The 12,089-nt window shown below is 43.8% G+C and overlaps 4 protein-coding genes across 4 annotated transcripts; all 4 read left to right on the forward strand.

Annotated features, from left to right (window-relative positions):
• Positions 1 to 338: 338 nt before the first annotated feature.
• Positions 339 to 3,870, forward strand: V1512DRAFT_206376 (CNH domain-containing protein; the record flags this gene model as incomplete). The annotated part of the gene is made up of 2 exons (XM_066913384.1): positions 339 to 3,327; positions 3,386 to 3,870. The coding sequence occupies 2 exons, from the start codon at positions 339 to 341 to the stop codon at positions 3,868 to 3,870; spliced, it is 3,474 nt and encodes a 1,157-aa protein (XP_066772233.1).
• A 468-nt stretch (positions 3,871 to 4,338) lies between these two features.
• Positions 4,339 to 5,971, forward strand: V1512DRAFT_261355 (galactosyl transferase GMA12/MNN10 family-domain-containing protein). Its single transcript, XM_066916059.1, has 4 exons — positions 4,339 to 4,969; positions 5,027 to 5,463; positions 5,515 to 5,654; positions 5,707 to 5,971. The coding sequence occupies exons 1-4, from the start codon at positions 4,537 to 4,539 to the stop codon at positions 5,792 to 5,794; spliced, it is 1,098 nt and encodes a 365-aa protein (XP_066772234.1). The 5' UTR covers positions 4,339 to 4,536; the 3' UTR covers positions 5,795 to 5,971.
• V1512DRAFT_261356 (galactosyl transferase GMA12/MNN10 family-domain-containing protein) lies at positions 5,972 to 8,412 on the forward strand. The gene is made up of 4 exons (XM_066916060.1): positions 5,972 to 6,675; positions 6,725 to 7,161; positions 7,213 to 7,352; positions 7,403 to 8,412. The coding sequence occupies exons 1-4, from the start codon at positions 6,165 to 6,167 to the stop codon at positions 8,280 to 8,282; spliced, it is 1,968 nt and encodes a 655-aa protein (XP_066772235.1). The 5' UTR covers positions 5,972 to 6,164; the 3' UTR covers positions 8,283 to 8,412.
• Positions 8,413 to 10,555: 2,143 nt separating this feature from the next.
• On the forward strand, positions 10,556 to 11,650 carry V1512DRAFT_205758 (uncharacterized protein; the record flags this gene model as incomplete). Its single annotated transcript, XM_066913368.1, has 1 exon — positions 10,556 to 11,650. The coding sequence occupies one exon, from the start codon at positions 10,556 to 10,558 to the stop codon at positions 11,648 to 11,650; it is 1,095 nt and encodes a 364-aa protein (XP_066772236.1).
• Between the last annotated feature and the right edge of the window lie 439 nt (positions 11,651 to 12,089).

Genomic DNA, 12,089 nt, shown 5'->3' on the forward strand with positions numbered 1-12,089 from the left:
ACTCTGTCGCTCCGCCAAGATGGCAGAGTGTAAAGTCTCCTAGGAGAGTATTAACAGATCAAACCGAATTCTTGAAAACCATACAATTTAGTTCTACAATTTATCCGACCATTGATTCATATCAGCAGGATTCAGTAGAACAAAGCTCATTCGATGATCCAGACTTTTATCATATAAACCAGAGTCAAGACTTGTGGCATGGTAGCCCGAACGAAAGTTACGCAAATGACGGCAGTGATTTAATCGTGAACAATAGACTATTAACCGAATCGTCTTCTAACGATTATGACTCAGAGACATCGTCAACGTCTTTCGCAAGCAGCAATATATCTTCCTCAATGGCACCAGTTCCTCCTGCGCACAATGTTATCAACACTGCGGTTAATTCTTTGGTGTATGAAAATGAGCCGAGAAAAAGTCAACTTGTACAGAAGTATTCGTCAGTTTCAGGACGTTCTAGACCATCTGAGACATTGACAAAACCCCGATCGCCCGTTCGGGCTAATACAACTGGTAGTGTGTCGCTTCAAACTCAAATAGCTGGGGGTCGATATGATACAGCAGACAGTCATGAAGAATATGATATCTTGGAAACACCGTCTACTCAACTGCGAAGACTACAGCTCGATGGAACCGCTGCTTCTTCTAGTATTTCTTTGCCGCCAACTGAGGATAGTAGATCACAGTCACCTACCGACTCATGTAGCTCTTCACATGCGAATATGGATACTATGACGCAAATGGGTTTGCCACATGTCATACCTGACATTAGTACGGGTAATAGCTCTCGCTCCCATACATTAGAGCACTGGGAGATTGTTGGCAAACTCCCTCAATCATCTCAAGACTTTGAATGTTGCAAACATCCTTGGAATATTTCAGAACTCTACGTTTGGATTAGAGATATCATTGTAGATGAAGAGAGATCTATGCAGGAGAAAATCGTGCAGAACCGGTTGAAGAGTCTATTTAAGCATTTCATTCCAACTATGAGACTCTGGGAGGCGGACGCACTTGCGGAGGCTGCAATCGCGTCTTTTGTGCGGCAAAAGGTGATGTCTAAAACTAGCAAGGATCACTTGGAAGTTCCTGAAGATGACGACATTGAATACCAGGCAAACAGCATGCTTGTGTCTGGTGTTCTCACTGCTCTGACTGGTTGTGGCTGCTATTCCAGTTATGGTCATTCGGATGTTACTGAACGCATTTCTTATCGTTGCTATTCATTTAGATGCTCCCGTACATTGGCTCAAGTACCTAGAACAGCTACTTCAAGTTATCTCGATAAAATGGTTTATAACTTGCCAAAAGACATCCCGGGCGAGGAATTGAAAAAACTTACGAAGAAGGAAACTATACAGCCGCAGTTGATGAACGAGCTGGCAAGTACAGAGCATAACTTTTTGAAGAATATGCAAAGTATGTTGAACGCATTCGAAAACCATAAGCTCAGAATGAAAGATTCGGCACTTGCAAAGCGGATGTTAGAAAATATCCCTGAACTTTTGGAAACTAATTGGGATTATTTATACGTGCCAACGGTGGCTCGACTAAAGCAATCGAGAATGTCTTGCGGATTTGGCGATATATTGCTCGAATGGGTTGCTGTATCAGAAGATGCATATATAAAGTATGCAACTAAACTGCCAGAGCAGCTGCAAATTTTCAGAGAAAATAAACATGACGCTGCTTTTGCTAAATTTATCGAATCCTATGAAAGAGAAAACGTGGAAGGACTAAACTGCGTCACTTCTCGGTTAGTGAGGTATCCTTTATTGATAAAACGAGTGTTGGACGACGGTGATCCATCGTCGCTAGAGCGATACTATTTGGAAAGAGCTAAAAAAAAAATTGAGATTCTTGCAACAGCTGTTGATAATGAGGTTGCATTTGGGAAAGATCGACAGACCCTGGATGAACTCCAGAGACAAATTGTGTTTCCTTCAAATTATGCGAACAAGTTTCAGAAATCGCGGCAGGTGTATTATCAAGGTGATGCTTGGGTTCAACGAGAAGGGCAAAGTCGTGCTAACCGTCATGTCTGCATCTTCGACAACTATGTGGCGATCACGGCCACTGCAGACTCCAATTACAAACTTGTAGTGACAGAGCCACCGATCCCAATAGACTTTTTAGTTTTGCTCTCAAGAGATGATGACGCGGTCTCCATAGCAAAAGGTCGCTCTACAACTGAGCAGAATATTTACCGCGAATCCACGATACCGCAAGATCCGAATGGACTTAGAGATAGGGTGCGTGATTTGCAGAAGTCAGATTTCATTTATTTCCCGTTTCGCATCCAGCATTTAGGCCATAAAAAGGGGAAGTACACGATATATTCAACCTCATTAAGCGATAGAAATATTTGGTGTGACAGAATTTTGATGGCCAAGCAAAATTGGGCGACTTTGATGTCGACTTATAGATCGGCTCCTTTTTCAGTAGAGGTCGTAAGCGACATTGCGTTTGCTTACGAAGAAGGCAAAGCGCCAGAGTTGCCAGTTGCCTCGGATGGGTCGGTCTTAGAACGTGCACTGAGAAAGGTTGGCTCGACTGAGGAAATCAAGATTCGGGCACGAAAGCAACCGATGTCGCTGTCGCGCGTAAATTGTGCGGCTTCATTCTATAGTAGCAATTTGGGGTCAAGTTCGACTGCGGATTCACGGCCGAGCAACTCCACGGAACGTCCTTATATGCTGGTCGGATGCGACTTCGGCGTATACTTCTCTGACGGCACGCCCACATTTTGGGTCCCTGTTTTGAAATTGCCAAAGGTGACGCAGATACAGGTTCTGCCTGCATTTGGTCTTGCAATCATTCTTTCAGACGAAACTTTGATGGCTTATGACCTTGAGGCACTGATGGCCGCTGATCCGTTTAGTATGGCAGATGTAGGGCCACTTGCATTGCGCCCTATGGACTGGATTGATCAGTGGTTTGCTACTTTTTCGAACTCAAATACGGCTATTGCGTTGACACCGTATCAAATTAGTGAGAAGAAGCGGATTTCGCGATTTAGCGTCGGCGTGTTGCGTGGCCGAACTGTTATCTTCGGCATTGAGTCGAAGTCACAGAAGAGTGTTTTAAGAGTTTTTGAGCCACAGGCTGGGAAGATACATGCATACACTGAGCAAGATGTGAAAGACATTGTAGAGCGAGAAGACATACGCAAGACCAGACTGCTGAACATGAGGAAAGACGTTAATGGTACGGCGCGCATATTTGCGGGAATGGATATTGCACGAGAAACCGATTCCTTTTTTTCCAAAAATAGAATTCACGATATCACCGTACTGAAGAAGACGGTTGTTTTACATATGTCGAATGGTAGGCGGAGTTATGATAAATTCGTTCTAAAACACGAGAACTAACAGACTTGAAACAGGCTTTGAAGTAATGCCGTTCCCTATTGACACCAGAGTGAGTATTGCAGATATGCAAAGTACAGATTGCCTTCAGTATGCACAAAATAAATTGATAGAGCCGCGACCGTTGGGAATATTTCGTCTGAATACGAACGAGTATTTGCTGTGCTTTTCCACATTTTGCGTCTACCGTGATATACATGGGTTACCATCCCGTTCAGAAAGCTTTGCGTTCCAAGGACAAGCAAACGCGGTGGCATGTATTAAATCAAACGTACTTGCGTTTCATGACAATTTTTTGGAAATTAGAAGCGTAGTTGATGGCGAGTTGAAGCAGGTTATATCCTGTCCAGATATCAGACTACTTAGCAAGCAAGTTTATAATGCTGACGATGATGCGACAGGGCGGGCAGGCCAGGAAGTGATTTTTGCAATGGCCCATCCAGAGTTGAAAGGCAGGCAATTGATCGTCAGGATGAAGGAAAATTTGGATACTATTGAATAAATCTTTCGCAAGGGCTAGCGGTGAGGTTTTAATTATTTGATTAATGGTTGAACTTAGTTAATGGTTTGGTTATATTTATTTACATGATGAAGCCTCTGTGTTTACATTTGTATTCCCTTGTATGCTATCAAGCACATCAGGCTTTATGAAGTTGTGGATCTGCAAGACTCCCGCAACCGCATTCAGTATGCGTGAAAAGGGGTCATATCAACATTTGTAATCTCATTAGCATATGACGTCTGCAAACTGACTTTTGGCCCAAGTAACTGATCATTTTGTTATTGCTCAGATAGGCCGCATTTACAGAGCACGACGAGAAAATGTGGAACGTTTACTAGCAGCTCAGATAGATATCATTCATGCGTTTTACATTTTTTACCCCACTAAAATGGCGTTGTACAGAATTAAGTAGGTTTAGGTTTTGTAAAGTAAAGACGCGTCGTGCAAGGGGACTTTGGCGAAGCGTTAACCAATTCTCCGCGTTCTCGCACCCCCCTCGTTGCGCGTAAATCTCAGACATTTACTCTAGATACGCGTGAAACAAGATATTATTTTGGCCTGAAATCAAAACAGGTGCACGATAGTTTGTTATGCAGTAGTCTGACGCAACAGCAATTAACAAGGACTGAATTTTTTTCTGCTTGGTACAAAAGTAGAAGTTGCCTAATGTACAGTCAACGCAAGGCATTACTGATTGGTCTGACGTTGCTGGTGGCGGTATCAGTGGTGCTGATTTCATTTGCACCGCGTACAGTCACGGAGCCGGATATTGTTGTAGAGCTAGGTGAAGAAAATCATGGCGCGGAGAGTGCTGTTGGACCACAGAATCCAATTCCGACAGTTTTGATTGGACATAATGGGCAAGTAAAAGACCCGGCGCTAGCAGTCGAGCAGGGAGAAACGCACCCTGAGGTGTACTCTATTGGACGGACTGCGTGGCTAAATTCTATCCGCAACAAGGCACCGGGCCGCAGAGTTGAGCCTAGTGGGAGTAAGGTTGTGCTGTTAACAGCTACCGACGGAAGGGGACATAATAGAGAAATTAAAGATTTGTTTAAACAAGTGACTGAGAACAGGGAAGATTACTGCGCGTATCATGGTGAGTTTCTAATTAGTCGGCATTCATTTGTTGAGGATGCTAACGGTCTATTTTTAGGATACACATATCAGTTTTTAAATATTTCAAAGTATCATGTTCCAGGCAGACCAGCAGTATGGTCCAAGGTAAATGCTATTCAAGATGCTTTGAACATGCATCCCGAAGCTGAATGGATGTGGTGGTTAGATACGGACGCGATTATCATGAGTCCTCAGGTGGATCTGGGTAGTTACCTCTTGAGTGCAACTGCTCTAAAGACTCGGCTGGCATACGACCAACAAATCAAATTGCCAAACGGGAAGAACTCTGGCTTGCAGGTCTCCAGAGCTTTGGATACCAACCAAATTGACATTATCATATCACAAGATTATCACGGATTAAACGCAGGATCCATGTTCTTCAGACGCACCGATTTTACCATGTCGTTATTAGACATGTGGTTAGACCCAATCTATGTTGAGCGGAAGTTTGAGAGACTTGAACAGGATGCATTGGTATTATACCTTTTTGTCTACGCGTGGAATTACCCGCTAATTTGACTACAGAATCACTTGATAGTTCATCATCCAAGCATCAGAGAGCACGTTGGAATTGTTAACCAAAGGGCAATTAATGCCTATCCTGGCGGTGACATGGCTGCTGGCTGGCACACTGGTGATCTGGTCATTCATTTTGCCGGTTGCTGGTGAGTTTTATCACTGCTATATAGTTTACAAACTCTTACTGATACTGTACAGGGTCCATCATCAGTGTGAACAGCAGTGGACGCACTATTGGAATAAGCGCCGGAAACGCGTCGAGGTTCCAGCGGAAGTTGGAGCGTAAAAACACATTTTTGTATTAAAAAAGTGTAAATTTTGTTTTGAACAGAAATTCTGTGAAATCTCAAATTGAAGTTAAGGCGCTAGAGCCATACGTGGCTATGCATTTTGGACTGTGTGTATGTCTTGCGTGTGGCTGTGCGGCTACTGAAGAATGATTAGGCGGTTTCGCAGCACAAAGCGTAGTGTAGAGTGCAGTATTGAACGGTTTCGTGACTCGCCTCCTTCAATCCTTTCGGGCTCCTTAGACTCTGCTAGTTTACTTTGGATTAGCTCGAGTGTTATAATAGTAGTAGATTCTTCTGCTTTTATAGTTTACTGCGTATTTACATAGTGTGTATTCATTGACAGTCAGGTCCTCAGTTATACGTGCAATGAGGATGGTCCGCAAATTTCAGATTATCGCAGTATTTGCGCTTATTAGCGTTGTTGCGCTTGTTTATATGTCTATTCCCTCAAAAATGGATGGTGTTTTGTGGGTTAAGGACGATATCCCCGAAGGCGCAAAAGAACAGGTTGCGTTAGAGAAGCCCGTCGAGGACACTGCGCCTAGCGATGAGGGTGTCTCGACTCAGATTATTCCAGGTGATGACAAAGTGACTGAAGAGCAACCTGCTGAAGTTATTGATAGTACTGCTGCTGCCCCTTCTGTTGAGGAATTGGCCACTGATACCAGTGGCGACGTTCTCAATGACGATGCACTTTACAAGGAGCAGCGAGAGAAGGCGTTGCAGTCTATTCGAGGCAAGGCTGATGACACTTTGGACCCTAGAGGGCAAAGCATTGTGTTAATCACTGCTACGGACGGCAAAGGTCACAACGGCGAGATCAAGGATTTACTCAAGATGGTCAACGAGAACCGTGAAGATTACTGCGCTTATCACGGTACATCAGTCCAAATTGATTATGAAGGAAGTGCTAACAATTACTATAGATTACGTTCATCAGTTTTTGAACATTTCTGAATTTCATGTTGAAGGTCGTCCACCAGTTTGGTCAAAGATTTCTGCTATCCAGGCTGCCATGGAACGTAACCCTAGTGCTGAGTGGTTCTGGTGGCTCGACACTGATGCCATGATTATGACACCGACAATTGATTTAGCAAACCATGTTTTAAATGGTGAAAAGCTCAAGGAGAAAGTTGCATTTGATGCCCCTATTTTGCTGCCTGATGGAAATGACTCTGGGCTTACTGTTTCGCGTGATTTGGATATCTCCAAGGTCGATGTCATTGTCTCACAAGATCACCATGGTGTTAATGCAGGTTCGATGCTGTTGCGACGAAGCGAGTGGACCATGGCGTTTTTGGATCTCTGGATTGATCCTATCTTTATTGCTAATCGTTTCGAACGATTAGAGCAAGACGCTTTGGTATGTTTGATGTTTTACATCCTAGCAGAACTATGTATCTGACAGCGACAGAATCATCTTTTGATCAATCATCCAAGAATTAGAGAGCACGTTGCTATCGTGCCTCAACGTATTTTGAATGCTTATTCTGTCGGTGGTGACCAGATGGGCTGGGTGACTGGTGATCTTGCCGTTCACTTTGCTGGATGTTGGTATGTTTCATTGACTTGCTTGTTGATTTACTTGGTTCTAATATATTTAGGGTCACTAAGGAATGCGACAAACGATGGCTGGATTTCTGGTCTCGTCGGGAGACTGTACCGGGAATTTTGGCGTTTGAGCCTGTAGTTGCTGCAGCGGAAGGTGACGCCGTTCCGGCTGCTGAGGGTGAACAACCTGCGGAGAATAGAGAATCAACTACATCTGCCGAAGCGCCAGCGGAAGGTGACAGTGTGCCAACGGAGGGCGATGCTACTGCGGCTGCGACTGAAGAGACCACCGAGAATACAGCCACTGAGACTCCTGGCGAAGAACCTGTTGCGGAGGAAGCGGCAGCTGATGCTTCAACCGATGCTTCAACCGATGCTTCAACCGATGCTTCAACCGATGCTTCTTCTGACGCTTCTTCTGACGCTTCTTCTGACGCTTCTTCTGATACTTCTTCCGACGCTTCTGCCGATTCTCCTGCTGAAGACGCCACAACAGAGGCTCCAGGAGATGAACCAGTTACGGAAGAGGCCCCAGTTACAGAGGAAAAGCCAGCTGATGCTCCAACGGCAGAAGAGGCAACTACAGAGGCTCCAGCGACAGAAGAGGCTCTTGCAGAGGCTGCCGCTGATACATCTACCGAGAACGGCACAACCGAGACTCCTGGAGACGAACCAGCTACGGAGGAGGCATCGACGGATGCTTCTACTGATGCGCCCACTGAGGCTGCCGCTGAGACTTCTACTGATGGGCCAGCAGAGGGTACTACGGAGGATGCGTCAACAGAAGCACCTGCCGATGCACCGGCGGGAAGCTCTACTGATGCCGTAAGTGATGCCACGGCGGATGCTCCCGCCGAAGCGTCGGCCGAAGAGGGCAGTACTGGCGAGACATCAGGTGACGATGCCCCAGCAGAGAACGGAGGTTCACAATAAAGAGGAGAGTGAAGAAGTTTGAGGGGCATGTACATCACATAATTTAGAGTCGAGAAAGGCTTGACGTCGAGATTTAATTTAGCATGCACGAGAGAATTTAGTTTTAGTTCAAATGAATGATGATATAATATTTGGAATGAAGCATAAAAACAACAGATTCAACTAATAAGCAGGCGAGACCCGGAAATAAGAAAATTATTATTGAAGATTGTGGGGGAGGATTTTATAATAGGGGCGAAGTTGGACGAAGCCAATGAGAGGGAGTGAATAGATCAAGAAGATAAGATAAGATGCATTTGTTTTGTCATGGACTGTTTACTAATAAGAGTGAGTATTCGACTGCATTGTAAGTAATAAGGGGTTTGAACGTGGTCCAGAATAGTAGGGGTAAGAAGCTACAGCGAAAGATTTACGTAATTGTGAACTCATAACTGAACCAGGAACCAAGCTCGAGTTCAAAACATTTAAACTTTAAAGATATATCATTTTAAGATCAACAATGAATGACATAATTAAAAGAATAGAATGTTAGTCATAGAATAAAGTAATTGTTTCTAGAATAGCCAATAAAATTTATCCAAATAGATTTAGAAGATGTTATTAACATATAATAGAAAGTGCCATGATTTTTGGTACACTATAGTCAGGACGTATAGTGTACATACACGTACAGCACACGTACAAGGCAAGATCAACTTAATTGGGGTTTTATGTATTCATCATAGTAAGAGTGGCGTGCTATAATTCAAATTTTGGTACATCCATTAAGTGCAAGGAGCATGCATATCAATTACATACAATCTTTGACGCAAAATGTAAGGTGATGTTCAACCGCAACTACTCACTATTTTAGGCACTCGGTGCTATAGACCGCGAATCATAAAGCGTTGGTTATGCGTAAGCTTATCAAAGGCTCAACCAGACAATATTAGTACAAAACCCTTTGCAAACTTGTCATATCCGCTTATCTCGGATAATCTATAAGCGTAAATTTGTTTTGATGAAAACTATTTGTTTACCTTGGTCATTCTTTGACTGATTATGCTGTTTTTACTGGCAGATGAATTATAACAATACACCTCTCCTCTCCTTTAAACATACCTACTACCTCTTTGCGCTTAATTGAACTTGGATTCCGGTGTGGATTCCTAGATGCGCCTCATTTTCAGCCACCAAAATCTCACAAATCAATCACCAACGGTCCAGTCTGGCCACTGTACAGTTTCAGTGCTGCTCTACAGATGATATATCAACACCATCAGAGTAAGAATTGCAGCAGCAGATAATTTGCAGATTACGCGAGATAGTCATAATAGATCATAATTTACCATTCAAACCATGTAAATGTAGTGGAACTGTACATTTTAGTATCCTGATTGAGTACTGGTTTATGCTCAATTATGAGCTGGTTCAGTAGTAGGTTCACGTCCTGGTCGAGGCCGGTTCGAGCACGTTCGAGCACTTGTGGACTGGACTGGCTCAGTCTCGAATAGGCATGTCCATTCATTTTGAGAGTACGTGGTTATGGCACAACTGCAGCATTACTGCCAGCATAGATGATTAATAGAGTGGTCTGGCCAGCCAAAAGTGCAGTAATCGCGATAATCGCGATCGCGTGCAAATTGCTGAACTCGGTTAGCGTAATTTCAACGGGCTTATCTGCTGCTGCTCTCAGTGCAATGTCCGTCTTCCGCACCACTGCTTTATTTACCCTCAAAAGCCCATCCACTCTTTTTTTCCTCTTTTCTTCTTCTTTTTCTCCATCCTCTGTTCGTCGAATCTATTTGTATTTTTCAAGCAGCTCTTTAGATCAATTTTTTTTTAATCTTCAGCGCTACTAGAATCGAAAAATGGGTTTCTTCATCGAAAAAATTCCGACTCCTTTGTCGCCTAACCGTGATGGTCCTTTCATCAAAGAAGGAACTGGATTCAGTAGAATGTTCGTTCCAACTTACGAGCTTGTCCTTCTCTTCATCTTCCTTTGCTTGACTGGTGGTTACTTTTACTCCCTTCATTTTGGAAGCAAGCGCCATGGTGAGAAGACTCCTCTTCTTAACTCTTCTTTCAAGGGTCCTTCAACTGCTACTCTCTATTACCGTCGTCTTCGATCCGTTCTTCTTTACCAGCCTAAGGGACGTTACTCTGAATCGTACGGTACCATGCTTGTCATTGCTGGATACCTTGGATTGAACCTGTTCTACCTTTTCTTCAACAACTCTACCAGACACGTTACCATCTTCGGTGACCGTCTTGGACTGTTAGCTGTTGCTAACATGCCTATTCTTTTCCTTCTTGGAGCTAAGACTGGTTTGTTGGTTCAGTGGACTGGCTGGTCGCATGAGGGATACAACATTCTTCACCGTCATGCCGGACGTGTTGTTTCTGGATCAGCTGTGTTGCACGTTGTCTTCTACTCGTTGGCTTGCCCCATTGAGGTTATGGTTCATGTTACCACCATCTTTGTTGCTTTGTTGGCTACTATTGGATTCGTCATTATTTTTATCTCGTCTATTGCTCCTCTCCGCAACAAGGCCTACGAGATGTTCTTGTACCTTCACGTTTACTTGGTTGTTGCTATTCTTCCTTTGTTGTACTTCCACTTCGAGCGTGTCCGTCCTTACGTTATTGCTTCGGCTGTTATCTTCTTATGGGACAGAATCAACCGCTTCAAGAACACCCACAAGGTTATTGCTCACACCACCATCTTGTCTGGCAACACTGTCAAGTTATCGCTCAATGTCAACTCGACTTCGCGTGAGATTCACTGGAAGACCGGTCAGTATGTCTATGTTTCTATTGCCGATCTTGCTCGTCAGCAGGCTCATCCTTTCACAATTGCTGCTCCTCCTAACCCTAACACTTTGGACTTGATCATCCGTGCTCGCAAGGGTTTCTCCAAGTCCCTTTTCTTGTCTGAATCACCGGAGCACAAGGTTACCTTCCACGGACCTTATGGATCTCCTCCATCTTTTGAGGGTGCGGACCGAGTCATCATCTTGGCTGGTGGTGCTGGTATTTCTTACGGATACACTGAAGCTATTGAACTTGCTTCTCCTACTGGACACTATGCTCCTCACAACCCTGAAGTTGACTTCTTGTGGGTTGTTCCATCGCGTGACTTCACGTCATGGGTTGATCTTAACGAGAAGTTCGGAGTTGACTTTAAGGTCTGGGTTACTGCCGAGCAGGGACGTCCCGATATCAAGAAGTACGTTAAGGACTCGATTATTGCTGCTGGCCCTGGTGCACGCGTCTGTGTTGGTGTTTGCGGACCAGGTCCTTTGGTTCGTGACTCTAGAAACGCTTGCTCTGAGATGCTCTGGGAAGGAAACAACGTTGCTTTCTTTTCTGAGAACTTCGGATGGTAAGCGGTTTTCTGCATTGGCATATTTTAGAGTCTTTTACGTCTTTGTTTCTTTATGTCTACAGAGATTTGAAAGTTTTGTTTATTTACATATGGGGTTTAGAAGGTGGAGGCATATACAAATTGGGTGTTTGTCATTTTCAACATTTCCGTTTACGGTTCTATCATTAAAGTAAAAGAATGTTATAATTAATCATTTACTTGATCTTTTTTGTAGAATCATTTTTCATTCTTCGATTAGTTGGTGTGGAATAGAAGTTGTTTCTTTTTTTTCTTTATAGTGCGTAATATTGTCTGTTGAAGATGAAGATGCGCCTGGAGAGAAAGACACTTCTGATGACGCAGCAAGGGATGAGAATGTATGTGACACCGGATGTTCCGATAGATTGTAGTTGTTTGTATGCATTTATGCTATCTTTCGTGTTCGCATTCGCCTTTTGCGT

Source organism: Lipomyces arxii (genome assembly GCF_038497795.1).
Source record: "Lipomyces arxii strain Phaff 12-163 unplaced genomic scaffold V1512scaffold_5, whole genome shotgun sequence".
In the NCBI taxonomy this organism is placed as follows: domain Eukaryota; kingdom Fungi; phylum Ascomycota; class Lipomycetes; order Lipomycetales; family Lipomycetaceae; genus Lipomyces; species Lipomyces arxii.

Excerpts from the sequence above, each read along its gene's own strand:
- V1512DRAFT_261355 (XM_066916059.1), top strand. The coding sequence starts at position 4,537 with ATGTACAGTCAACGCAAGGCATTACTGATTGGTCTGACGTTGCTGGTG. Across the intron at positions 4,970-5,026 it reads AGATTACTGCGCGTATCATG|GATACACATATCAGTTTTTA; the intron begins GTGAGTTTCTAA and ends GTCTATTTTTAG. Across the intron at positions 5,655-5,706 it reads ATTCATTTTGCCGGTTGCTG|GGTCCATCATCAGTGTGAAC; the intron begins GTGAGTTTTATC and ends GATACTGTACAG.
- V1512DRAFT_261356 (XM_066916060.1), top strand. The coding sequence starts at position 6,165 with ATGAGGATGGTCCGCAAATTTCAGATTATCGCAGTATTTGCGCTTATT. Across the intron at positions 6,676-6,724 it reads AGATTACTGCGCTTATCACG|ATTACGTTCATCAGTTTTTG; the intron begins GTACATCAGTCC and ends CAATTACTATAG. Across the intron at positions 7,162-7,212 it reads GATTAGAGCAAGACGCTTTG|AATCATCTTTTGATCAATCA; the intron begins GTATGTTTGATG and ends TGACAGCGACAG.